Source organism: Rhinopithecus bieti, unplaced genomic scaffold, assembly GCF_001698545.2.
Source record: "Rhinopithecus bieti isolate Rb0 unplaced genomic scaffold, ASM169854v2 scaffold_26532, whole genome shotgun sequence".
Classification (NCBI taxonomy): domain Eukaryota; kingdom Metazoa; phylum Chordata; class Mammalia; order Primates; family Cercopithecidae; genus Rhinopithecus; species Rhinopithecus bieti.
In genome coordinates, this window is record NW_016812934.1 from 109,217 (window position 1) to 136,839 (window position 27,623).

The 27,623-nt window shown below is 49.6% G+C and overlaps 1 protein-coding gene across 2 annotated transcripts in view; it reads left to right on the plus strand.

Moving 5' to 3' along the window:
• The window catches only part of TPCN1 (two pore segment channel 1), a 74,692-nt gene that overhangs the window by 722 nt on the left and 46,347 nt on the right, over positions 1-27,623 (plus strand). For both annotated transcript variants that reach the window (XR_001880528.1, XM_017847321.1), the window contains exon 2: positions 4,560-4,796. Coding sequence is in view for 1 of the 2 variants with exons in the window: in XM_017847321.1 (XP_017702810.1) it covers positions 4,685-4,796 (112 nt within the window). In the remaining variant the exon portion in view is untranslated. The remainder of the gene's footprint in view (positions 1-4,559; positions 4,797-27,623) is intronic.

Consider the following 27,623-nt stretch of genomic DNA (forward strand, 5'->3'; position numbering starts at 1 on the left):
CCTCTCTGGACCTCATTTTTGTCTCTCTGGACAAATGACATGTTTGAATTCAAATCAGGGTACTGGTTCTAGTCGTAGCTGTATATAGGGTAATGGTTAAGCAGGAAGTTTCCCTGATTCAGACTGCCTGGGTTGAAACTTATAAGAGGCAAGTTAACCACTCCAAGATTCAATTTCCTCATTCGTAAAGTGGGGATATTAGCTAAGATAGGATTTTTCAACAGCAGCTCAATTGACATTTTGAGCCACCGACTCCACCCACCAGCAATCCCCTCACACCCAAGTTGTGACAAAGATGTCTCCAGACATTCCTGATGTCCCTGTGGGGGCAAAAATCACCCCAGTTGAAAGCCAATGGGCAAAGACAATACAGGCAGGCAAGCAGTCATATATTCAACAGTTAACCGTGTCCAAGCGTTTGAATGCGAGGACTTTAATCTATGGTGGCAGATATCATGAAAATTATGCATGAACCGCCCCCCCGCCTCTTTTTTTTTTTTTTTTTTTTTAGCCCATCATTAATGTTAGTGTATTTTATGTGTGGCCCAAGACAGTTCTTCCAGCGTGGCCCAGGGAAACCAAAATGTTGGACAGCCGTGAGTTAAAACATAGAAACCACTAGCCATTATGATAATGGTAACATTAAGAAACCTCTTCTCTGTGAGTTAATAAATTCTCCTGCCTTCAAAGTAAATATAGCAAATGATTGTCAAAACTGAGTAATGGATACAAGGAAGTCCACGTATATATTCTCTGCACTTTTGAGTATGTTTGAAAATGTCTGTGGTAAAAAGTTAAACCAAAAGGACAATACAACCATAATTGTTAAGACTGCCAAATAGTAGTGTCTCATCTGGGATTTCCTCTTCTGCCTCTGCACTGCTGAGATTTAAAAGCAAAATAAATCCCCAGATCTGGAGGAAACAACAACAAAAAATCTCACAGGAAGTGTGCTGGGCAGAGCTACGGGCTTAGCGGCAAGCAGAATGGTGTTTACTTTCGCTGCCTTGTTTCAAAAAGTTGTACCGTTCCCTGCGGATGCATGCGGATTTGCTCAGAGTTGTTCCAGTGATTCGAGGAAGAAGTCAGTTGCTATTGACTAGGTCATTTAGGAGGCAAAATGGGTTGATCCCAGAGCCCACTGCTTGAGGAAGGAACTTGCTGCTGTTTGCAAGTTCAAAGGTCTGCAGTCAGATCTGCTGAGTCTTTTTTTTTGTTTTTTTGGTCCTTCTCAGCGGAAACGGGAATGTGCATAAATAGGAGCTGTAACAGGCTAGCTTGGAGTGTTTTACTTATTTAGTTATTTTTAAATTTTTAGTTTATTTATTTTTTGAGATGAATTCTCGCTCTGTCGCCCAGGCTGGAGTGTAGTGGCGTGATCTCAGCTCACTGCAACCTCTGCCTCCTGGGTTCCAGTGATTCTCCTGCCTCAGGCTCCCCAGTAGCTGGGATTACAGGCATGAACCACCACAACTGGCTATTTTTTATATTTTTACTAGAGACCAGGTTTCACCATGTTGTCCAGGCTGGTCTCGAATTCCTGTCCTCAAGTGATCCACCTGCCTCGGCCTCTCAAAGTGCTGAGTTTACAGGCATGAGCCACTGCACCCGGCTGCTCTGAGTGTTTTAAATTGAGAGTTAAGGATGAGCATTTTTGCTGTATTAAAAAATACTCATCAGTTAAAAAAAAAATACTCTTTCCCCCTTCCTGGGACACCTAAATCTAAGAGAACAACTCCTATATAAAATGGTATAAAATGATACATTTTAGAAGTATGTTTCTAACTGTTCCTGAGAAGCTGCGTGGTAAAGCTGAAATGAAAGATGTGTTTTAAATCTGTATATATGGGCAAGTACATGTTGGTGATTGGAGCTAGATGCTGCCTAAATACATGGACCAGACTTCAAGGAATTATAGTGTAATGGCTAGGAATACAGGTTTGGAGTCACACCATAGAGTTGAAAGCTTGACTTTTTTTTAGCTGTGGGTCCTTGGACAGGATACGTAATCTCTGTGTGCCTGAAGTACCCACCACCCCCATCCTGTAATGGGGGTATAATAGGCCTGCCTATCTCATGGGGTTATTAAGAATTTTCATTTAACTTTTACTTATGAAGTGCTAGTAGGGTCCCTCGTACATAGTAAGCACTCATTGAGTATTAACTATTATTATTATTATTTTTTTTTTTTTTGAGACAGAGTCTCGCTCTGTCGCCCAGGCTGGAGTGCTATGGACTGCAAGCTCCGCCTCCCGGGTTCTCACGCCATTCTCCTGCCTCAGCTGGGACTAGAGCTGAGTCCTGTAGCTGGGACTACAGGCGCCCGCCACCATGCCCGGCTAATTTTTTGTATTTTTAGTAGAGACGGGGTTTCACCGTGTTAGCCAGGATGGTCTGGATCTCCTGACCTTGTGATCTGCCCGCCTCGGCCTCTGAAAGTGCTGGGATTACAAGCGCGAGCCACCGTGCCCGGGCGAGTATTAACTATTATTTCAATGGTTGTATTTTTTGTCATTTTATTTTATTTTATTTTATTAGTTATTTATTTGAGATGGAGTCTGGCTCTGTCGCCCAAGCTGCAGTACAGTGGCACCATCTCAGCTCACTGCAACCCCTGCCTCCCGGGTTCAAGTGATTCTCCTGCCTCAGCCTGCAGAATAGCTGGGATTACAGGTGCATACCACCACACCCAGCTAATTTTTGTATCTTTAGTGGAGGCGGGGTTTCTCCATTTTGGCCAGGCTGGTCTTGAACTCCTGACCTCAAGTGATCCACCCGTCTCTGCCTCCCAAAGTGCTGGGATTACAGACGTAAGCCACCACACCCGGCCTTTTATTTTATTTTATTTTATTTTTTAGAGACAGGGTCTTACTCTGTTGCCCAGGCTGGACTGCAGTGGTGTGATCATAGCTCACTATAACCTCCAACTCCTGGGCTCAAGTGTTTTCGCCACCTCAGCCTCCCAAGTAGCTAGGCCTAAAGGCGTATGTCATCATGCTCAGCTAATTTAAATTTTTTATTTTGTAGAGATGGAGTCTTGCTACATTGCCCAGGCTGGTCTTGAACTGCTAGGCTCAAGCAGTTCTCCCACCTTGACCTCCCAAAGTGCTGGGATTACAAGTGGGAGCTACTGTGCCCAGCCTATTTTTTTCTTTAAAGTCTTTACAAAACTTACAAATAAATGTAAAGAGAAGTGGAGATAGAACATATTAGCCTTAATCTCACTCTCCAGACAGAATTACCCTTAACTTTTTAGTATTTGTTCTTGCAGGGTTCCCCCCTCCATATTTTAAGGCTATTATACTGTAATAATTTTTTTATTCTATTTTTTAAAATTTATTTATTTATTTATTTTTTTGAGACAGGGTCTCGCCCTGTCACCCAGGCTGGACTACAGTGGCTTGATCTCGGCTCACTGCAACCTCCGCCTTCTGGGTTCAAGCAGTTCTCCTGCCTCAGCTTCCTGAGTAGCTGGGATTACAGGCACGCGCCACCCTGCCCAGCTAATTTTCGTATTTTTAGTAGAGATGGATTTTCACCATGTTGACCAGGCTGGTTTCGAACTCCTGACCTCAAGTGATCCACCCACCTCGGCCTCCCAAAGGGCTGGGATTACAGGCGTCAGCCACTGCACCTGGCCTAATTCTTTTACCTTTTAAGAGACAGGGTCTCACTCTGTTGCCCAAGCCAGAGTGCAGTGGTGCAGTTGTAGCTCACTGTAGCCTTGAACTCCTGGGCTCAAGTGAGCCTCCTGAGTAGCTGGGACTACAGGTGCATGCCATCTGCCCAGCTAATTTTATTTATTTATTTATTTATTTTTGTATTTTAAATATTTATTTTATTTTTTTCTGTGCGTATGCTTACCCAACTGGCTTTTTTTTTTTTTTTTTTTAAATTTTTTTATAGAGACAGGGTCTTGCTGTATTGCCCAGGCTGGTCTCAAATTCCTGGCCTTAATTGATCTTCCCACCACAGCCTTCCAAAATGCTGGGGTTACAGATGTGAGCCACCCTACCGGCCAATATTTTTTTAATTGGGATATAATTTACCATTTTATTATTTTTTTTTAAATTAAGGTATAATTTACCATTTTATTTATTGTTTATTTAATTGAGATATAATTTACCATTTTATTATTTGTTTTGAGACAGGGTCTCTGTCACTTAAGCTGGAGTACAGTGGCACAATCTCTGCTCACTGCAGCCTCCACCTCCCTAGTTTAAGCAATTCTCATGCCTCAGTTTCCTGAGTAGAGGCACCCACCACCAACCCCAGCTAATTTTCTGTAGTTTTAGCAGAGACAGGGTTTTGCTGTGTTGGCCAGGCTGGTCTTGAACTCCTGGCTCAAGTGATCCACCCATCTTGGCCTCCCAAAGTGCTGGGATTATAGGTGTGAGCCACTGCGCCTGACCCTAATTTACCATTTTAAAGCGTATACTTGAGTGTTTTTTATTCACGAGGTTGTGCAACCATCACCACTATCTAATTTCAGAATAGATTAATCAGTCATGGCTGTATTTTAATAATTATCTCTTGTTTTTTTAATTCCCAAACCCTAGAAGATGCCTCTAATGGAGGAATTTCTGAGCAGCACCCCTGGCCCAGTGGCTTTGAAAGGGAGCTCAAACCAGAGACTATTTCAAGCCCTGGACATCATATCCTGAGGGCCACAGGAGAAGAGAACATGGCTGTGAGTTTGGATGACGACGTGCCACTCATCCTGACCTTGGACGAGGGTGGCAGTGCCCCACTGGCTCCCTCCAACGGCCTGGGCCAGGAAGAGCTACCTAGTAAAAGTAAGATGGTGGGGTGGGCTGGGGGGAGCCCAGCTTTTCTGTTTCAGAGGCTGAGAGGTGATAAGCGCTTTGTGGTCTGATAGTTGGGGTGTGTAACTTGTTGCCTGGCCCCATGTTTGAGCCCCAAGTTCTGATACAGAAACTACTCCTGGGAGACTGTGGGTTTCTCCTTCCACACCCCCAGCTTGGCAGTGTTTCTGGGGGCCTAGCTGCCCTTCTTCATGGTCTCATTCCCTTCTCCACCTTTCTGCCTCGCACCTGAGGTACTTTGGCCTGCCTGTGGATGCTTGGCGGGGACCTCAGGCCAGCCTGCTTTGGCTGCCTTCCCTGCCCCATTCCTTGTTAAAAAAAGAAACAGATTTCAACACCAGCCTCTGTCTATCCCCATCTGAAACCGTTGGCAGGAAAGCAGCACTGCCCGTGTCTGTTTGCTCCATCTCAGTCCCCCTTTGCCCAGGACAGCGGGGAAGAGGGCGAGTGTTTTGTCATGATCCATTGATTTGAGGGCTTGGCGTTTTGCTTTGTCTTCCTCTGAACCAAAGCCTAGCACAAAGTGAACCCAAGTGCCACAAGGAGCTGTAAATTTTTTTAATTTTAAATGTGCTTCTGGCAGAATGAGAGGCCTTGAAAACCTTTGTGGTTCTCATCCCGAAGCCATTTGTTTCAGTTGCTCAGGCCTTGGGCTCAGGAGAGACTTAAAATAACTCGCCTTTTCTGGAGGGTCCTAAGACGTTGGGAAACAGTGCTTTAGAGTCTGCTTAGCAAATGGATGTTCCACCATCTGCCAGTGCTCCCCAGCCAGGCAGAGATGTTTGGGGCCAAGGAGAGACGAGCCAGGCTCTCCCGTCTCCTTTGTCCGAGAGAATTCGTGGAGTTGCAGGGAGTTTGGTGGCCTCCCTTGGGAACTGATGAAGGCGAGCAGTGTTTCCAGTGTTGTGAGTGTGGTGGGGAGCCTTGGCTGCCTAGAAACAGGCTTCTCTTTGCTTCACTGTGTTCACCCTTATCTAGGGTGGCAGAGCTGGGCTGCCCAGGAGGATTCGAACATAAACCTGATTTTTCCCCAAGTGCCACTCAGGGATGAGAAAGCAGTGGTTCCGATTTCAGACAATCTGTTTGCTTTCTGAAATCCCTTTGCAAGGCTAGGCAGTATTATCTCTATTTTATAGAGGAGGAAACTATGGGTCAGAGAGGTCAAGTAACTTGTCTGAAGTCATACAGCCAGGAAATGGTTGAGCAGAGATTTGAACCCAGCATCATCTGACTCCAGAATTCCTTCCCCTTCTCGTCTTCCTTCCTTTATTTCTTCGGCTGCTCCTCCCTCTCCTTTCTTCTTCACCACCCTTAATAAATGTGAGCACAGGCCAGGCATGGTGGCTCCCACCTTTAATCCCAGCACTTTGGGAGGCCAAGGCAGGAAGATCACTTGAGCCCAGTGATTTTGAGTTCAAGAGCAACCTGGGCAACATAGCGAGAACTCGGCTGTGCAAAAAAATTAAAAACTTAGCCGGGTATGGTGGTGTATGCCTGTAGTCCCAGCTACTCAGGAGGCTGAGGTGGGAGGATCACTTGAACCCAGGAATTCGAGGTTGCAGTGGGCTATGACTGCACCACTGCATTCCAGCCTGGGCAACAGAGCAAGACCCTGTCTCAAAAACATAAAAGGTGAATACAGGCCTTTAGCATTTATATTATCTCCTCATATAACCCCAATATAGGGTTGTTATTATTATCTGTATTTTGCAAAGGAAGAGACAGGCTCAGAGAGGTTAAGTAACTTGTCCAAGGTCACACAGCTAGTAAGCAGTAAAGCCTGTCTGATATTTCCTCCCATACCACAGTGGAAGGTGCTTTGGGGAAAGGGATGAAAGTGGTTGTGGCTCAGTTTCAGCTTTAGAGAGGAATGCTTCCTAGTGAGGGAGAGTGGTTGGCCTACTAAGGGTATGACTTGTGTCTGGAAATAGCCAGGCTCAAGATTCTAAGTGGAAGTCCTGGCTGTCATCGTGAGTGTCACTTTTAAGTCCCTCCAACGTGCCTGATATGATGGTGGGGTGTCCAGCTTTCCTCTGGGATGAAAGTGGCAAGAGAGCAACCCAGTCCTGTGTCAAGATCAGGCTTTAAACATCGATGAATAGGAAATAGGCCAGAGACACAATAAGACTCCCCTTGGCTCGGCCACTAGCGAGGCTGCTTTTATCTTGGCAAAGTTAGTGGCTTACTTTGGTTTGTTTCTTAAGAATAAAGAAATGTATAACCAACTGCTGGGGTCCAGGGACATTGTGTTTCCTGCACAGCACATTAGCATCTTAGTTTCCTCTCTCAACTTCTTACTGGGTTGTTTTTTAAAACCTCAGTGACTCGGTATAATTCACCAAGCCTGACTGGGAAGAAGAGTAGGACCTGTGCAAGTAAACAAGAGATTTCAGAGGAAGTCTGCTCTGCCTTAGCATAGTAGGCCTTTGCTGTTTTGTGCTTGGATTTTGGCCTTGACCTTCTACCCCAGTGTCCCCCTGTCCCTGCTGTCTGAGGAGCAGTCCTTCAGTCCTTTTTATTGAGACAGAGTCTCGCTCTGCTACCCAGGCTGGAGTGCAGTGGCACAATCTCGGCTCACTACAACCTCTGCCTCCCGGGTTCAAGCAATTCTCCTGCCTCAGCCTCCCAAGTAGCTGGGATTACAGGCGTCAGCCACCACGCCCGGCTAATTTTTTTTGTATTTTTAGTGGAGATGGGGGTTTTATCATGGTGGCCAGGCTGGTCTTGAACTCCTGGCCTCAAGTGATCTGCCTGCCTTGTCCTCCCAAAGTGCTAGGATTATAGGCGTGAACCACTGCATCCGGCCCTGAGGAGTCCATCTAAAACACAAGCCCACCCTGGTTGTTTCCCTGTTTTAAAGCTTCCTGGGACTTTCCCATCCCTCTGGGGGTGTTGGGGAGGGCAAGCTCTTCAGCGGGCAGATGAAGCCTTGCGTGTTCTAGTGCCTTCTTGCTTGACCGGTCCCATTTCCTGCCTCAGTCCACAGCATCATACTGCATTTAGTTTGGTGAATCCCCTGTGCATTCTTAAACCTCTCCACCTTGCTGACAAGTCGGTCTAGAATCCCTTTCTCAGCCTCTTGTTTGCTCGTGGCCTCCAGTTCTGTCTGGAAAATCCTGCTGATAACACCATCTCTTTGAAGCCTTCACTGAACTTCCGCTTCCTGACAGAGCTAATTACTCACTACCCTTTTCTGCTTCGGTATCTTGATTAGGCTTCCATTATTACAAGTAGATTATGGGGGAGTAATTACACATTTAACCATCTGATCACCAGCTAGGCCCTGAAATCCATTCATCTTTTTTTTTGAGATGGAGTCTCACTCTGTCGTCCAGGCTGGAGTGCAGTGGCACCATCTCAGCTGACTGTAACCTCCACCTCCCAGGTTCAAGTGATCCTCCCACCTCAGCAGCTGGGATTACAGGCACGTGTCACCATGCCCAGCTAATTTTTGTATTTTCAGTAGAGACAGGGTTTCACCGTGTTGGCCAGGCTGGTCTCAAATTCCTGACCTCGAGTGATCTGCCCGCCTTGGCCTCCCAAAGCGCTGGAATTACAGGCATGAGCCACCATACCTGGACCATTTATCTTTGTATCACATAGTTCAATGCCCACAATACGCAGGTACTCAACAAATCGTGATCAGAATCAGTGCACTTGGATTTCTAGGGCCTCACAGCTCATGGGAATGGCGGTGTGAGGACCCGAGTTAGAGGTGGGCAGCCTCCCTCCTGCCGCCTCTCCTCACCATTGCTTTGAGTCCCATTGCTCTCAGCATAGCTGAGTGTCCTGGTGGCTGCCATCATTGACCTTTGTCTTTGGTTGCTGTAAACCTTTGAAGTACTAAGGAGGTGGCAGAATGCAGATGCAGGCCATCCTCGGAGTTGGCAGTGACATGAACATGGGCTACTGGGAACGAAGCAAGCTTTCCAAGGCTGAGTCACCATCAAGCCTGGCCTTCGTTTTGGCCCAGCAGCTGCTGAGACCTTCTCGGCACTGTACCTCCACGCTCCATGTCTGCTTGGGCACCCCTAACAAAACACCATGGACTGGTGGCTTAAATGACAGAAATCTAATTTCTCATGGGTCTGGAGGCTGGAAGTCCAAGACCAAGGTGTAGCAGGTTTGGTTTCTTGCGAGGCTTCTTTCCTTGGCTTGCAAATGGTTGCCTTCTTGCTGTGTCCCCACGTGATTGTCCGTGAGTCTGTGTGTCCTCTTCTGATAAGGACACCGGTCCTATTGGATTAGGGCTCATCCATATGACCTTGTTTTACCTTGATCACCTTTAAAGGCCCTTTCTCCAAACACAGTCACAGTCTGAACTACTGGGGGTTAGGACTTCAGCCTATGAATTTGAGGGGGACACAGTTCAGGCCATCACACTCCTATCCCTTCTTCAGAGGCAGGGGCCGAGGAATCTGGTTGTGCTGCCTGTGACCTTTAACCCTATGTGAGGGCCTTATCCCTGTAGGAAACTGGAGGGTTTGCGTTTTTCTCCTTATATGGGCAATTGTGGATTTAATCCAAGACTCAGACATCTTTGGGCTCTAAGCGTGGCTGCTGCAGTGCTAATGAATGACTCACAGGCAGCACGGTGTCAGGTTGATAAAGGAGGCAGGTATGAGCAGAGGTATTTAAAGCCTGGAAACTAGGAATAACCTTGAAAACAGTCAGCGGGGCCTCTATTAGAGCGGTTTAGAGACAGACCACAGTCCACACCGTGTGGCAGGCGGTAGTCTCACCCACCATATTCAGGGAATCAGGACGAGTCTGAACATAGTGGGCAGTCCAAGGAATTTCCCAGGGTACCTCTGGTCAGACTCAGCTCTGCCTTCTCCCTGCCTTTAAAGCCAGCCGCTGCCTAAGATGGGCTGGACCATGTGCCTTTTCTGAATGAAGGAAGGATTGGGCTCGGTGGGGCTGGCTGAGGTCTGAGCAGGATGCTCGGTCTCTGCTTTGGTGCCGGGTTGTTTATGGTTTTCAGGTGACAGGTCCTGCAGCTAAGGCCCAAGGTCACAGCGCAGAAAGCCTACCCTCTCCCTCCTTCATGTCAATGCCTGGTACACCATCAGGAGTTCACTAAGACCCAGTGCAACCTCAGCAATGTGGAGGATCCCTGCCCCCTGGCAAGGGCCCCCATGTTGCACCCTGGTCCCCTTTTCAGGGTCTTCATGCAGCCAGGGTGAGTTGGCACCAGGCTCAATCAAGGTGGGCCAGAGCTGTTGGCCTCAGGGCCGCCGTAACCAGGAGGAGCTGGGAGAGATCCTCACTGGCTGGCACCAGAGGATAATCCACCCCGAGGCATGCACTCCATCACTGATATCTGTGCTGTGGCTCTGCCTCTGACCAGATGGCCCCAGCATACTTGCCAAAGAGTGAAGAAGCCCAAGGGGCTTGCACAGCTTTTGTCACTTGTAATACCATGGTGGGTGGAGTGGTTGAGCTGAGTATAGTGCTTAGCTGCTCCAAGCCTCAGCCTGCTCATCTGTAGAATGTGACCACGATGGCATCCACCAGTAGAGTCGTTGCGGGGGATTGAGTGAGATTGTTGTGATCACATGGTCAGTGCTCAGCCGGTCATAGGCGTTATTATCATGCCAGAGACTGGGCTTTCTTGGAATATCCTCCATGAGCATAGGTCCAGGCCATGATTCAGATCCTTCTTGCCTCACTCCTGGCACAGCAGGTGGCCCCTGCCGAGCTGGGACGCCTCCGTGTAGCAGCTGGAGACCAAGCAGCAATTTGATTTTCACAGGCTCCCACCGAGCTTGGGCATTTGGCTCCACTGGAGTCATTCCCCTGGCTTTTACAGGGCCTCACCAAGGCAGAGCGCTGGGTGTCACCAGACCAGCAGTGGCGCCAATTAAAATGAGTAAGCATCCAGCATGCTGGGCAGGAACCTTGCAGCCGAGCCTTGGAGCTTTCACTTCCTCAGTCCTCCGCTTCTTCATTGGAGGGATCCTGTCTGTTGCCTTAGGCCCCCTGCCATGAGGTGCCATCTCTTCCCGTTCCCCTTTCCCCCCACACAAGATGCTGCTGCTCTAAATGGCAGTCGTGGCAGCTGGGTGCGGGCTGGAGCACCTGCCACGCTCCTCCCTGCTCGCCTTGGGGAGGGCTGAGTTCACGTTTGCTCTGAGAGTGCTTCATGAGCCAGAACCATGAACTTCTCAGCTTCCCCATCGGGGAGGGAATATGGGAGGGCTTAGATGGCTCACAGCAGCGTGCCGCTGGGGGCATCTGGTTGCAGTGCCCTCTGCGGGGAGGTTTCAAATGACAGCAAGGTAGCCCAGGAACAAACCTGGAGTGATATCAGTCTTGAGACAGCCCCCATGCTGCCTTCCTGCTCCAGGAGCCCCGGGCAGCTCTCCATTCTTGCCCTTGGCTAGAGTGAATCCTCTGGTTCAGGCATCCTCTGACTGTCACCCTTCTCCCTGCAGGCAGGTATGCCTGGGGAGGGTATGTGCCTGGGTCAGAGTATGTGCAGTCATAATCATGGCCTGTGGGTGTTGAGCCCTCGCTGTGTGTTAGGCGGTATCCAAAGCACTTTTTTTGGTTTTTTTTTTTTTTTTGAGACGGAGTCTCGCTCTGTCACCCAGGCTGGAGTGCAGTGGTGCAATCTCGGCTCACTGCAAGCTCCGCTTCCTGGGTTCACGCCATTCTCCTGCCTCAGCCTCCTGAGTAACTGGGACTACAGGCGCCTGCCACCACACCTGGCTTATTTTTTGTGTTTGTTTAGTAGAGACTGGGTTTCACCGTGTTAGCCAGGATGGTCTCGATCTCCTGACCTTGTGATCTGCCTGCCTCGACTTCCCAAAGTGCTGGGATTACAGATGTGAGCCACTGCGCCCGGCCCCAAAGCACTTTTGTGTTGCTGTCTATCATTTGGTCCTCCTTCACAGCAGATTTGGGAGGCCATTACTTTCAAGATCATCGTAGAGAAGAGGAAACGGAGGCTCTCAGAGTTTGAAACTTACCCAAGGTCACAAAGCCACTTTGACTTCCTTTGAACCCGTGTCTACTGACTCCAGAACTAGTCTCTTACCTAATATGCCCCCGACCGTGAGGTAGAGCTCTGTGGAAGAGGTAGCATTTTAGGCTGAATCTCTTTCTTTCCCAAAAGGAAGTTGGTTTCTATCTTTATCCTTTTTTTAAATTAAACTTTTATTTCCTCCAAGGCAATTATTCTAAATGGAGTTCCATACCTGGAACTCCCTTTCATATTGTAAAAATAGCACAACTGATGGTGTTTCATTGTGAAGCTGTGTTGGATCATCCCAGAGAAGCTCTGAGACAGGGGAAGTGAACACCACACCACAGAGGACAGCCATGCTCTCACCATCTGGGGAAACTAGGCTTTTCCGCAATGCATGCCTTTCCCGGATTCTTCCTCTGCATAGAGACATTTGGCTGCTTTTTCCATCATGGTGGTTAGAACAAGAAAATTTGGGCGGAAAATGGGAGTTCTCAGGAGTCAAGAATTGGGCCTGGGAGAGGAAGGATGAAGAGGAGGAGTTTGGAGTGGGGCATGAAGGTAAACTCCCAAGGCCAGGTGGGCTTGCTGAGGGCAGTGACCCCTTGAGGCTGTTGACTCCCAGTGGCAGGTGACCCCATATCCGGACCTGCCTGGTAGAAGTCCCTGGACTGAGCCAGATAACCAAATTGGAGCCACTGGTGCTTGTGTTGCCTTTTGTACTGGATACCCCTTACGCCTTGTTTACTTTTTGTTGGAGATATTTATCTCCTTGTAAAAAGTGCAGTTCTTTCCCTACCCCAGTGATGAGGCTGTGGCTCAGAGGAAGTATAAGGTCGTAGCATAAAATCTGAGAGCTGGGCCGCCATGTGGCCTGCCGGGCCATGGGCCTGCTGGGTGTCTCTGAAGGGACACTGTGACTTACTCTGGCTGATCGCTGTCGTATAGGATCACAGGCTGATTGCTAGCACATTTGCCAGTTTTTCAAAAGAAATTAGAACCTATATTTTTAATCAAAAGTCTTTTGATTCGTAAATAGTGGCAACAAATTCATATATGTCTTCAAAGTAGCCAGCTGAGTGAAATCTGGTCAGTAGGCTGCTCCTGCTCTCTCTGACATAGAACATACCGATTCACCCTTTATTTTCTGTTCAGAGAAGACTACTTCAAATTAAGGAAAAGAGTACAAAACCGAGCAACAAACTCTCCATGGCCCCTGAGGTTATCTTCCTCTTCCAGTGGCTTCCAGTGGGAATCAGAACAGGTCAGGCAGTCTCCTCTTTGCCACTAAATGCTTTACCCAAAGAAAGACCAGATTTCATTTGACTTTGGAATCAAAGCTGGGGCTGGAGGGTGGAGGTGTCAAGCCAGGCCAGGCAAAGGGAGATCTGAAGCCAGGGCAGGTGGGCGCATCTCCCAGGAAACCCTGCATCATTCTTTCCTGGTGATTCTTTCCTTCTTTGTTATGGTTCACATGAGTCTAGGGAGTGCTCATTCTACATTCTTTCTTCTTATCTTCATCCTACGCCATTTTGGACCCCTACCTTTTTTTAAAAGTGATTTGATTCGGGCTGTGACCTTTTTTTTTTTTTTTTTTTTTTTGAGACAGAGCCTCTCTCTGTCACCCAGGCTGGAGTGCAGCGGCGCAATCTTGGCTCACTGCAAGCTCCACCTCTCGGGTTCACGCCATTCTCTTGCCTCAGCCTCCCGAGTAGCTGGGACTACAGGCGCCTGCCCGTGGTAAAAAATTACCATGCCCTGCTAATTTTTTTGTATTTTTAGTAGAGATGGGGTTTCACTGTGTTAGCCAGGATGGTCTTGATCTCCTGACTTTGTGATCCACCCGCCTCGGCCTCCCAAAGTGCCGGGATTATAGGTGTGAGCCACCACCCCCGGCCGGCTATCACCTTTTCTTGTTGTTGTTAGGTTTGACTTTGAGATGTATAATAAAGATTCACGTGAGCATTAGAAGTTTTTTTTAAAAAGTAGTGGTTTAAAAAAAAAGGAAAAATAGTGGTTTAACAGCTAATCTTCTTTTTTCTCTAAATTGTCACTTCCTTGTCAACTGAAAAACTAAGTCGAGTTATTAAAATGGCCGCACATTTAGGACTTAGAACAGCTGCCCTGGAAGTTAGAAGAAGTGCGTCAAATGTAGTTACAGCTTGGTCTGGTTGGCAGTGAGATGAGTATAGAACATGCTGCTTTTGTGGTGTATAACTCTAGAAGGGTTTAGGGGAGGTGGGCATGGCTTCCCAAGAAGGTGGAAGACGGGGGCAGGAGGAGATGGCGTGGGTCTGCGTGGTGAGGAGTTGGGGTAGCATCCAGATTGGCTTTAGAGATTGGATTAAGCTTGAGTGTGCTGAGGGTCTAAGGAGATAAACAGGAAGTGAAAGACTCTGCCAGAAGAAAGGAACAGGGGAGGAAAGGTGTACCTGTGCTGGAGTGGGTGGCACCTGAGTCAGAGGGTTGGGGAGAAAGGTTGGATCCAAATCTTGAGGGTCTCCTTGCCTGCACTCCTAGAGCCATACTGAAGAGGAGCTGGACCTTCCTCCTGGGGTGGTGGAAAAGCCCCAGGGCACTTTAAGCAGGGGAATGACCACTGTTTTTCAGGAGAGTGTCTGAAAATTTATTCATGCTGCCCTGCCAAGAGCAGTTGGCAATGATGGCAAGACCAGGCAGTGTGGAGGTGGCCCAGGGACATGGGGTACCCGTTGTGTTTTTGCCTGAACAGTGTTTTAAGAGGCAGCGTAACCAAATAGTTGCTATGCAGATACAGCTTGGCATCTGAGTCTGCATGCCCAAGCGCCCCATGTTTGTTACCTGCTTGGTGCCTGTAGGCATTTGAGTTTGTAGCCCCTGGTTGACTTCTGACGGTACAGCCCTTTGACTGGAGACCACGCAGCTCAGCCAGGGGAGTAGCAGAAGATCAACTATGGACAGGTGTGACTTAGGAATAGTTGGGAGTTTAGGATTCTGGGGAGAGGTACTGAACATCCCAGGGAGAGGAAATGGCATAGGCTGAAGTAAGGAGGGGGTTGCAGTGAGTCGAGATTGCCACTGCACTCCAGCCTGCCTGGTGACAGAGCAAGACCTTGTCTCAAAAAAAAAAAAAGTAGGAACTCTTCTGAGACTCTCACCCTGGACAGGGCCAGAGATTAGCATGCTGGGGGCAGATTGGATTTGGGGTGTGGTTACATGAACTCTGGGGTCAGACCCACTGAGTTTGATTCCAGCCCTGCCTTCTCCTGCTGGGACTTTGGGCAGATGATGTAACCTCTCTAAGCTTTGATTTCCTCATCTGTAAAATGACACTAATATTAGTGTTACCTTTTAAGACTGCTCTAAGGTTTATACAAGATAGCATGCCTCACACAACTAGCACAGTGCCTGGCTTATACCAGAATAAGCATTGGGTGGATGTCAGCCCTTATAATTAGGAACGGGGTCAGAGCAGGCATATCCGTTTTATGGAGTGCTTAAAATGCCGATGGCAGAAGTTTGGACCTGGTTGAGTTGGGCATGGGAGCTGCTAAATGTGTTTGGGCCAGAAAGTACCTGATGACGGAGCATCATCCTGCTGACATCTTGCCCCCTCAGGATGCTGTCTCTAGCCGCTTTGATAAACCCTGAGCTTAGAAACCCTGGGGTGGGTCAGCCCTGAATAAGGGTTACTTTTCCCCCTGGAGATTGGGAGGTAGATGGAGAGGAAACTGCCAGGCTGTTCTGCAGTAGTAGGAGCCAGACTTGGCATTTTTCTCTCTGTGTCTGTCTCTCTGACCAGTCACTGAACTTCCCCAGGTCCTGGAAGCTCAGCTCAGTTCCTACTTCTTTTTTTGTTTTTTCTTGAGTCAGAGTCTTGCTTTGTTGCCCAGGCTGCAGTGCAGTGGCACAGTCTCGGCTCACGGCAACCTCCGCCTCCCGGGTTGAAGCAATTCTAGTGCCCCAACCTCCCCAGTAGCTGGGATTACAGGTGTGCACCACCACACCCTGTTAATTTTTTTGTATTTTTTAGTAGAGACAGGGTTTCACCACATTGGCCAGGCTGATCTCAAACTCCTGACCTCAAGTGATCTGCCCGCCTCGGGCTCCCAAGGTGCTGGGATTATAGGCATGAGCCACCATGCCTGGCCAGTCCTTACTTCTTAAAATGCACTCAGGAAGCATCTGGACAATGCTGAACAGATGAGGACTTCCACAGGCTCACCTGGCCTGGGGCCCGGCCCAGGAGGGTGCTCTTTGATGAGAAACATCCCAGCGGTATTGGGCACGGAGGAAGCAACTAGTGAAAGAAAAGCAGGGCTGATGGGAGGAAGATGTTTGACTGTGCCCAGCCCTGTCACACGTCTCCCACTTTGCCCTTCCTAATGCCACCACACCCAGCTCTTAGGATCAGAAAGTACGTTGAAGTTCCAGGGCCACTCTCCTGAATAAAAAAGATGTGGCTGTTTCTGGCAGATAAGTTCCTGCTTTGTTCCAGTGCACTGACACATTCTCCTGAGCAACCCATCTGATCAGGAAGTTCTTAGTCTGTTCAGACAGGCAGCCTACCTCTCATTTTATCATCCTCCTTCACGATAAAGCCCTGATGTTCTGCCTTTCCCACTTAGTGGAGAAACCTATCCTCATAGCCACACTTCTGGTATTGAGGAATTGGCATCTTGGAATACAGCTTGGGTATTTGGATGACAAATTATTAAAAATATTCTGATCTCTTTGCCCACATATTTTAGCTGTAGAAGCAAGCAGAGAGCAGCATATTACTCCAGCAGCAGTGCCACTTTTTTTCCCTTAAAAAACATGATTTAGGGGTTCGGGGAACCTCCTAGTTTTGGTGGCTTCCTGCTTCAGTGGCATTTGGAAGACTTGCAGATATCTAGACTTGCAGATATGTCCTATGAGTGCCACGTGGGTGTGGCCCCTGCCTGGCGGCAATCTAGTAGCTGTATATTAGAGTGTCCTTTTTTGCTACCTTAAATGACCAAGTCTTCCCCAGAGCCATTCGTGCTATCTCTTGCTATCCACCTGCCTCGGCCTCCCAAAGTGCTGAGATTACAGGCGTGCGCCACGACACCTGGCCCTTCCTGTTTTCTTTAGCTGAAGGCCTTTAGAACCTTCCCTAACCCTGGAGAATAGTGGTTGTGTTTCCACAGCCTCTCCTTCTCCATGTGTGCTGTTTACACCTCATTCTCTGCTCTTCACTGCACAGAGACCCACTCGCTCCCCCAACACTGGGATGTAGTCGATTTGATGATTGAGTCAGAGTTTGCTTTGTGCCATGATGGATTGTGAGAAAATGGAGTTTTGATGAATTAGGTAATTTAAAATATGAGTGGGAGCCAGGCGAGTGGTTCACCCTGTAATCCTAGCACTTTGGGAGACCAAGGCAAGAGGATCTCTTGAGGCCAGGAATTTGAGACCAGCTTGGACAACATAGTGAGACCCCATCTCTACAAAGAAGTTAAAAAAATTAGCCAGGTGTGGTGGTGCACACCTGTAGTCTCAGCTACTTGAGAGGCTGAGGCATGAGGATTGCTTGAGCCCGGGAGTCTGAAGCTGCAGTGAGCCATGATCACACTACTGCACTCCAACCTGGGCAACAGAGTAAGACTCTATCTCTAGAAATACATATATACATATATATTTCAAAATAAAATATAGGTGGGAGGCCTAGGTTTGGCAAATAATCCTTTCATAGTGTGAATCATAGCCACTCTGTTTATCCAGCATCAAGCAGGGTTTTGGGAATCCTGGTCCCCCCAGTTAGGGCTTACCCGGTTTATGAGTTTCTTTCTTGTGTCTCGCTGATGCCTGTTTGAGATGACTAGGCAGGGCAGGGCAGGAAGGTAGAGGCCTAACCTGGTGTAATGCCTGGGTGTTAATGGCTATTGTTTTAGGTGCTGATGTTTTACACAACTGTGCCTCTTTCTGGTAATACAAGTTTTGCAAAGGCAGGGACCTTTGGGCACATACTCTGGGCACATACTCCGGGCACAATAATAGACATAATAGAAGTTGCATATCTGGGAGTGAGTCACTGGTTTCCAAAAACATCCAGGGTCCCAGGTGATTGTCACAGCTAAACCAGCCCCTGGAGCCATTACGGGGTGACAAGGAGATTCATTCACATGTGATCAGATCAGAAGTAGCCCAGCAGGGCATGGCATTGCTGCCCTAGGAACAGCCTGCTTTTTGGATGTTTAGGTCTCTGCTTCCAGCTTTGAACTCCCCAGGAGCCCACACATGTCCTGTAATAGCCATATTAGCCCCGGGTGCTCAATCCCCACCTTCCTTCCCTCTGAGCTTCCCCGTCGCCTCCCTACCATTTGTAGACTGTCCATCTCTCTTTTTTATCTCTCTTTTTGTTAGATTGGGATTTTATTATTTTTTTCCTAATTCTTTCAGCACTTGCTGAAAACCAGCTTGGGCAGAGCAACCTGTGCTCAGTGCTGGCTAATGACTTGGAGCTGCTCCAAGCTGCCGGCTGCGCTGCCTTTCACTTGTGGGTGGTCGTCGACAAGCGTGATGTCTTCTCTCTGTGACTCTCGAGGGGCCTGTCTTCTTGCGGGCTCGGCTGTTCACACTTGGCTGGCCTGCCTGGTTGTTTGGAATTGCAGTTTTTACTGCACAGCCTGGAGCCAGTCTGGTAGCTTCAACAGGGCACAGATTTTATGAGTGCTAAAGTCCACTCAGCCTCCAGCCTAGTTGGCCCATTTGATTTTGTTGCATGTTGTTTTTCTCTATTTCCTCATGGAGACCAGACACCGTCCAGAGTGTATGGAGACACAGAAGTCTAGAAATGGAAGTGGCTCGGGAGACTCTTAGACTGTGATGAATGTGTGTCTGCTGAGGAGTGATGGTACCTGCTGGTGTCTACAACAGTTGAACATTTTCTGAGTGTCGCTCAGTCGACTGCAAAGGATGGGGTTGAATTTCTGGCATCATCTCTTGATAGCTGAACATCCTTGAATGAGGAGCTAAGCTTGTTTTTTCCTAAGTTGCAGTTTCTTCATCTGTCAAATCAGTATATGAATGTCTGTAGTCAGAGTCTCAGCCCATGAGTAGGTAATTGAAGGACTTTCTGCACTGAGGATGTGAACCTTTCCTCCATTCTCACATTCTTGTGGTTCCTCTTAAGGGATGTGAGTTGGTAGTTTGCATATTCTTAAGTGTTGTAGCAGTCGAGGGATGGTAGTTAACTTCCTTGACTACCATTCCTGTTGTGTTGCAGGGAGAATTAATTAAAAATCAAGCAGCTCTATCTCCTGCTCATTCTTTTCTTTTCTTTCTTTCTTTTTTTTTTTTTTTGGAGACAGAATCTCACTCTCGCCCAGACTGGAGTGCAGAGGCACAATTTTGGCTCACTGCAACCTCGGCTTCCCAGGTTCAAGCAATTCTTCTGCCTCAGCCTCCTGAGTAGCTGGGATTACAGGCATCTGCCATCATGCCCGGCTAATTTTTGTATTTTTGTAGAGATGGGGTTTCACCATGTTGGCCAGGCTGGTCTTGAACTTCTGACCTCAGGTGATCCGCCCACCTCAGCCTCCCAAAGTGCTGGGATTACAGGCGTGAGCCACTGCCCCGGCCACTCCTGCTCATTCTTTAGGATGGTTTCTTGATTTCCATTGTATTTTCCTTTATTCACAATGCTTCTTTGGGGCTGCCTTCCCCACCAACAGAAAGGTAAACTGAAGCAAAAGGAAGGGAAGGCTAAAAGCAGTGCCTGGCCACTGACTGCGTAGGAATTCGGGGTCCTGGAGAAGTGGCAGGCGTAGGCCATCAAGCTCTCTGTGGGATGTAGCTGTCCCCCAGCTGTCACTTCCCCAAGGTGCCCGTGCCTCATGGTCGCCTCACCCCTTGTTGCTCTTCTTCTGAACAAAGCTGCCTGCAGCAGCAGCAGATCCAGGTGCTGGGGCGTGGCCAGTGTTCATGGAAGCCGGGGCCAGCCAGCCTGCAGGTGTTCCTGGTTAAGGGCTAGAGCGGACGTTTGATCTGTGCTGAGTGGATGCCATCAGCTGACACATCAGTGGCCTTCATGCAGCTTGAGTCTCAAGCCAAACTTGTTCTTCTGAGCACTGGCTTTCTGCTGACCTCTTGCAGGGGAACCAGAGAGCACCAGTACACAGTGAAAAATGCCTTTAATCTCCATCTACTCTTCTCCGGCTCCCTCCCCTGTCCCTGGGTGTTTCACAATTAGCATTTCAGATGCTTCCAAGTGAATATGGAACAGATGTTCGCACAGGTGCTATACTCTTCACTGGGTAAACAGTGGCGTTTGCGTGCCTTTGCGTATGTGTGTGTGTGTGTGTGTGTATGTAACAGCAGGAAGCGTAGGGCCTTTACAAATGTTTTTTAAAGCATCTGAAACACTTTATACATGACGGGTACTCAATAAATACTTAGTGAGTGAGTGAGCAGTGGCAGGGAAGGCCCTTTGTTTCATAATAAACTCAGTGGCATGGGAGCAGGAAGTACAATTCCAAGTTGGGTCTTGAAATTCATGGACTAAAGAAGAAGTCGTGTCCTGCCTCACCAAGAAATTACCCATGGACATCTGGCAAACCATGGGGCATGCCATAGGGACGAGACATAGTTCTCCATCTCAGGAAGAAGGATTAGACAGTAAAAATGACCGTGGCGGCCCCTGGCCATTTATTCTGCCTCACGAACACTAGCTGGCCATGGCTCCGCTGGGAAAAGGAACTTGCGGTTTTGCCTGTGCAGAATGTTTGCAGATGGGTTAGGGAGTTAGCCAGGACTGACCTCGTTGGTTGTGTCTTTCCAAGTAGCACACCCAGTCAGGTTGCTCCACACTGTTAGTCCCCAGTGGCTCAAGTCCAGGCCCTCAGCATGGCTTTCCACCTGGCCTACACCCCGAGCCTTATAGAAATAGTGGAGGGAAAGGCAAGGGCTTGGCTGCCCGTCGTTTCCTCCCTCTGTGACCTTGGGCAAGTCACTCAGCTTCTCTGGGCCTTACTTTCCCCCTCTGTAAACTGGGGATAATAATCAAGTCTTGTTTGTAGGGCCTTTGTATGCTTAGAATAATTAATTAACGTAAAGCCTTTACCGGGTCTGGTGTGTGGTAAGTACTGAGTGCGAGCTGCGGCTCTTACCGTTGTCCACTGCATCATCCTGGTCACTGGTCTCTGGCATTTTAAGCTTCAGAATTACGGAACCCTCTGCAGTTTCCCAGACGTGCCCTGCTGTTCAAGTCTCTGTGCTCTCTGAATGACCATCCTTGTTTCTGGAATGTGCCGCTCACCCCATCCTTGTCCACCCTGTGAACCTCTTCATCCCTCATCCTTGAAATGCCAGCCCTGGCATCCCCTGAGTTCCTCCCTGCCACTGGCCACCAGCCCCCACAGAGGGCCCTTGTCATCCCAGCCTGTTTTAGATCTCAGTGCACCAGAGTCACGATCCTTCTTCACCCACTGATGGAGAGTTCCATGAGGGCGAGGGCCATGGTTTCACCTTTTCTAATCCAGCACCTAGCACAATGCCTGGTGTACAGTAAGTGCTGAATAAATGTCTCCTCAAATTAAACCACGTGTGTTTGTATATAGGCGGTCAGCCTTTTAAAACTACATCTGGCTGGGCACAGTGCCTCACACCTGTAATCCCAGCATTTTGGGAGGCTGAGGTGGGTGGATCACTTGATGTCAGGAGTTCAAGACCAGTCTGGCCAACATGGTGAAACCCCATCTCTACTAAAATACAAAATTAGCTGGGCATGATGGTAGGCACCTGTAGTCCCAGCTACTCGGGAGACTGAGGCACAAGAATCACTTGAACCCGGGAGATGGAGGTTGCAGTGAGCCGAGATCGTGCAATTGCACTCTAGCCTGGGCGACAGAGCAGGACTGTGTCTCAAAAAAANTAAGTGCTGAATAAATGTCTCCTCAAATTAAACCACGTGTGTTTGTATATAGGCGGTCAGCCTTTTAAAACTACATCTGGCTGGGCACAGTGCCTCACACCTGTAATCCCAGCATTTTGGGAGGCTGAGGTGGGTGGATCACTTGAGGTCAGGAGTTCAAGACCAGCCTGGCCAACATGGTGAAACCCCATCTCTACTAAAAATACAAAAATTAGCTGGGCATGATGGTAGGCACCTGTAGTCCCAGCTACTCGGGAGACTGAGGCACAAGAATCACTTGAACCCGGGAGATGGAGGTTGCAGTGAGCCGAGATCGTGCAATTGCACTCTAGCCTGGGCGACAGAGCAGGACTGTGTCTCAAAAAAAAAAAAAAAAAAAAAAAAAAAAAAACTACTACATCCTCCCTTTTTCTCTGCAAAATTACCATGTGATTTATTAAGACTAGAAGCTGGGCACAGACTCATGCCTGTAACCCCACTCCATGGGAAAGAGTGGCTCATCCCTATAATCCCAGCACTTTGGGAGGCCGAGGTGGGCGGATCACATGACGTCAGGATTTCAAGACCAGCCTGGCCAATTTTGTGAAACCATGTCTCTACTAAAAATACAAAAAATTAGCTGGGTGTGGTGGCGGGTGCCTGTAATCCCAGCTACTCAGGAGGCTGAGGCAGGAGAATCACTTGAGTTTGAGAGGTGGAGGTTGCAGTGAGCCGAGATTGTGCCACTGCACTCCAGCCTGAGCAACAAGAGTGAGACTCCATCTCAAAAAAAAAAAAAAAAAAAAAGATTAGAAAAAAAGATTAGAAAGGTGTTCTCTCGAGGCAATGTTTGCAACCTTAGGATGTCTGCTGTGAGTTTCTCATGTGGACAGTTAGGAAGTGAGCATCTCAGGCTGCAGTCACTGCCCCCAGTGATTTTGATGTGCTCATTTCCCAGCCCCTCGCCCTGCCTACATTCTTCCCTGTCCCCCAACTCCCAAAAGCCTGTTTCTGATCTGCACCCCTCCTGCCTTTCCACGTCTTTCGCACTCCATTTATAGAATTGCTCTCCGCTTCCTTGCCCCATCCCCTCCCAGTTCCAGGCTCCCTGGGCCTGACCTCATGGATGACAGTGAATCCCTCTGGACTTGGCCACTTAGGTCTCTGTCAGGTGGCCGGAAACAGAGACTTTCACACCATAGTCCCTCCCTCTAGAACAGAGCTTGACCCATGGTACTGCCCCGTTGAGCCTTTCTTTTTTCCTTTTCTCCTTTGGCTTAAGCCTTTGGCAGGACAGATTTTGGGCTGGAGGCCAGCAATTCAACTGGGAGGGCTCCATGCCAGTTCTTGCCTTTCTGGAGGTCAGTGTATTTGCCCAGGACTCTGCTTGGGTTTGGAGCTTTTACTAACATGTGTCGATAATGCGGGTCCACCTTCTACACCATCTTGCAAGCAATTATCAGAGAGAGAAGGCCTGAGCAGGGGGATGTGCATTTTGCTTTCTTTCGGCGTAGCATCTCATGCTAGATTTTTATCTGGGGGCCTTTGAAGAGCCAGCCGGCACAGAAGCACGGTGGCGACGCTGTGCCTGGAAAACTCATCAGTGTCACTCTGGTTTATTTTCCTCTTCTCTTTGAGCTCTTTCCCATGGAGTGGGGCTCTCAGTGACAACTGGCAAGCGGCGGGGCGGTTGCTCGTTGTCATTCTGGTAGGCACTGGTTTCTGGAGGGCTCCAAGTGCTTTGTGGGTATTCGCATTTGTTTCTGCGATGCCTAGAGCACGGTTGGCACCGGTCCCAGTTTCTGGATGAAGAAACTGAGGCTCTGGGGATTAAGATCATGAACTGGGGGGAGGGGAGGCGGCATAGCTGGAGTGAACTTGGGTGTCCAGGGTTCCGTTTTGTCTCGTAGATGGTGTGTGAGGGTGTGTGTGTGTGTACATTCGAGAATGTGTGAGGTTGTGTGTGTTTAAGAAAATGAGAATGAGGCTGGGCATGGTGGCTCATGCCTGTATTCCCAACACTCTGGGAGGCTGAGCTGGGTGGATGAATTGAGCCCAGGAGTTCAAGACCAGGCTGGGGAACATGGTGATGAAACCCTGTCTTTACAAAAAAATACAAAAAATTAGCTGGGCATGGTGATGCATGCCTGTAGTCCCAGCTACTTTGGGAGGCTGAGGTGGGAGGATTGCTTGAACCCAGGAGGTAAAGGCTGCAGCGAGCCACGATTGCACCACTGCACTCCAACCAGGGCAACAGAGTGAGACCCTGTCTCCAAAAAAAAGAAAGAAAATGAGACTGAAAAGGAGAGAGGTTAGATACTAAGGTAGGCCCCTCAGTATCACCCTTCCCGAGAACAGTCATTCTCTGCTTTTTCTGATCAGAGCTTCATCCCAGGAGGGGCCCTTTATCCAAAGCAATCTCTGGCCCAGGCACCCAAGAAAGGCCCCAGTGGTTTACACAGCCCAGGCTGCCCCCTGCGCTTGCTGGGTGGGAGGTGGGTCGTGGAAGCCTTCCCCTCCTGCCCACTCTTTCTTGCTCCTCCCCAGTGCATGTTTATGGCCGGCATATGGAAACTGTTTCTATTTATCCGGCACCACCAGGAAGCTGCTGCATGCTGTGCTCCAGCAAACAGAAACCCTGGATTCCCGCAGGGTCATTTCCAGTGTGGCGTGCAAATCAGCCAGCTGTTTCATGGGTGCGTCTGGGCCCTGTGACATCCCTGTGACATCAGCATGGGGGAGTGTTACCATGTATGCAAACAGGTCATTCTGGTTTGTCCACCTTCCTGTGCACCAGGATGTCTCTCCTGCTTTGAGTCAGGGTTTGGGTTGTTGTTTTGTATTCTCATGCCTGTCAGTTCAGCTGTTTCTTTCCACTCCTTCCCCTCCTCTGAGTGATTTTATGTTCTCTCCTCCGGGCTGATTGCCAGGATTCAGGGAGGGAAGTTAAGGGGCTGGTGCCATATAAATCTTTAGTGGCCAAAGTCTGCGGGCCTGAAACTCTGTGCCTGTCCTCTTGGTCTGGTTTTCCCAAGAGAGCTGTCTGCCCAGGGCACCGGAAGGGCAGGACAAAATGTTTCCCTTCGTGGAACTTTCCCCAGAGGCCCAGAGCAGAGATGCAGAATACAATCTTCCTGGTTGCCAAGAGTGTTCCTGGTCAGCCTCCTCTGGTCCTTTCTGAAACCTGCGTGTGGAGCTTGCTGGCTGCAGGAGCCAGGGAGACTGCAAATCCTGCCCACCTGCCCATGCTGCTGCTCATCTCCCTCCCTCCTTCCCTCCCTCCCTCCCATGTCTGGCCCGGTTGCCTTCCAGGAAAGGTGAACATGCAGAGGCAAGGGCTAGCTGCCAGCCTTCTGGAGGAGGCAGTGGAGGCCAGCTCCCTGACAGCCCGATGGTGAGGTCATCCTCTCTCCTCGAGCTGGGCCCCTGCGGCGTACCCCAATCCCTGCCTTTCCGGCTGGCCTGGAAGAACCCATTCTGCTCTGGGCGAGAACAGTGCCAAGGTCAGAGGCCACAGGTGTTGCTTCTTCCGTAGTCTGTAATGAGCACCGGTTGGAGAGGGCCAGCCCTGGCACACAGAGGAAGGGGTTGGACTGGGGTGATGCGGGGTGAGTCTGCCTGGTCACTTTGTTGACTAGGACGCTTCCCGTGTTTTCTGTGCCTGGTGCTCCGAAGATGTGAGTGCTAATCGTTGACCAGGAGGTTCTGCCTAGGGTCTGTGGGCAGTAGGAGGTCAGAGCAAGGCACCAGGCCACTAGAGCAGGTGGGTGCGAACAACTGTTGGCATTCAAGGCTGCCCAGGTAGAGGTCCTGGAGCCAACCCGGTGGGCACGATGGGCTTCAGTGGGGCAGACTGTCCTCTAGCTTCACATATAGTGCTGACCTCTCAGGGCAGCTTGGGGCCCCTGCACGCCCTCTTACTTCCCACACGGAGGGTATTCATTTCGAGGAAGCTGGGCCTGCCGGGATTGGTTCCCCAGCAAGCAGGGGCTATTCTCCCAGACACCACTCCATCTGCACTCACCGGCTCACACCCTGACTCACCAGGACTTGGCTATCGGCCCTGTCCCCTTTGATCTGCCCCTTCTGCCCACTGCCTTCCCTCTTTCCTGGGCCTGAAATGTCCTCCTCAGGAAGCTGCCGAGCCTTTGAGCATACCTTCAGCGGGAACAACGCAGCACTCGGGGTGGGAGCATTTCCACTGCCTCTCCGGCTACTTCTGTAACCTCATAAGTGGGGAAGAGGGGCCGGGCGCGGTGGCTCAAGCCTGTAATCCCAGCACTTTGGGAGGCCGAGACGGGCGGATCACGAGGTCAGGAGATCGAGACCATCCTGGCGAACACGGTGAAACCCCGTCTCTACTAAAAAATACAAAAAACTAGCCGGGCGAGGTGGCGGGTGCCTGTAGTCCCAGCTACTCGGGAGGCTGAGGCGGGAGAATGGCGTAAACCCGGGAGGCGGAGCTTGCAGTGAGCTGAGATCCGGCCACTGCACTCCAGCCTGGGCAACAGAGCGAGACTCCGTCTCAAAAAAAAAAAAAAAAAAAAAAAAAGTGGGGAAGAGGGTTAGACAGCAGACAGGGCAGGGGATTAGCACCCCACAAGGTAGCCCAGCCCCACCCGGCCCCTGCCGTGCCCTGGACTTGGCTGGCACAGCTGCACTGCTGCATGAAGGCCATGTACGAAAGGAACAGAATGGAACTGTGGCTCCTTGCCTTCCATTTGCACCCTTTCTGTAATCCCTAAATATGCACCCCATTCGCTCGTGCCTGGGTGTGAAGGAGGCCCTTTGCGATCACCTGTGGCTTTCTTGAAAAGTCCCTGAATGGCCAGTGTCACCTCAGGCCTTTCATCCCTTTCTCCATGTGGAGAAAAGAGTGATCGTGCTTTGCCTTTTGGGACCACGTGAGCACGCCGAGTCCTGTTTTCTGAGGTTGAGTGGTTAGAAGCACAGAGCAAAGTCTGCCCTGGGAGGGGAGAATTCGCTATTCTTTCACCTTAGCTCTTGAGTCTTATTCTCCCCTTTCCCTTTCAAGGTTCTACCCTGAATTGCTCTTACACAAAATAGCCCCTCTTCCGCAGATTGTTAAAAGAAGGGTTTTACAAATACAAACTTACCACGTCACACCCCTTCCTAACACCCTTTGGTGATGCCCACTGCATCCCCGGTGGAGCCCGCCCTCTTGCCTGAGGCCTGCCAGGCCCCATGGATGTCTCCTTGCTCTCCACCCTCCAGGCTGTGGCCATCCTTAAGTGCCCCACGGGGCTGTGTGGAATCTTCAGGGCAGGCAAAGCCTTCTATTTCACTTCAATTCAGACATGTTTGCTGACCCCTTACACATTGTATCCAACGCTGTTCTGGGGCCTGGGAACACCACAGTGACCAAAACAAAAGTCCCTGCCCTCTTGGAGCTGACATTCAAGGTGGGGAAACAGGCCCACAAGTAAACAGATACCCTGTCAGATGGTGACAGCCCCAGGAGGAAGCCTCAGCACTTTGAGGGGACAGAGTGATGTGGTCTCACCTTGTAGGGGAGGCCAAGGGTAGCCTTTAATAAGATGTTTGGGTAGAAACTGGAAGGTGTGAGGAAACAGCCAAAGACTAGGGAGGCAGAGGCCCCAAGGCAGAATGTTCCAGGCACGTTTCAGAACAAGGAGGCCAGCAGCTTACCCGATTGATTCATCCTGCCTCAAGGGGCCTGGGTCAGGTGGTCAGGAAAGGCCTGGACAGTGAGAGCGAGTCCAGGTTGCTGCAGCCTTTAAGGTGAAAGACAAGAGGCCCCAAAGACCTCTTGAGTAGAGATGAGAGGGAGGAGGGAGGAGACCTTTCCAGACCTGGTGAGTTACAGGCCATGAGGAGTGAAAAAGAAGATGGGATTAAGATTTCTGGCTCTGGCCGGGCGCGGTGGCTCAAGCCTGTAATCCCAGCACTTTGGGAGGCCGAGACGGGCGGATCACGAGGTCAGGAGATCGAG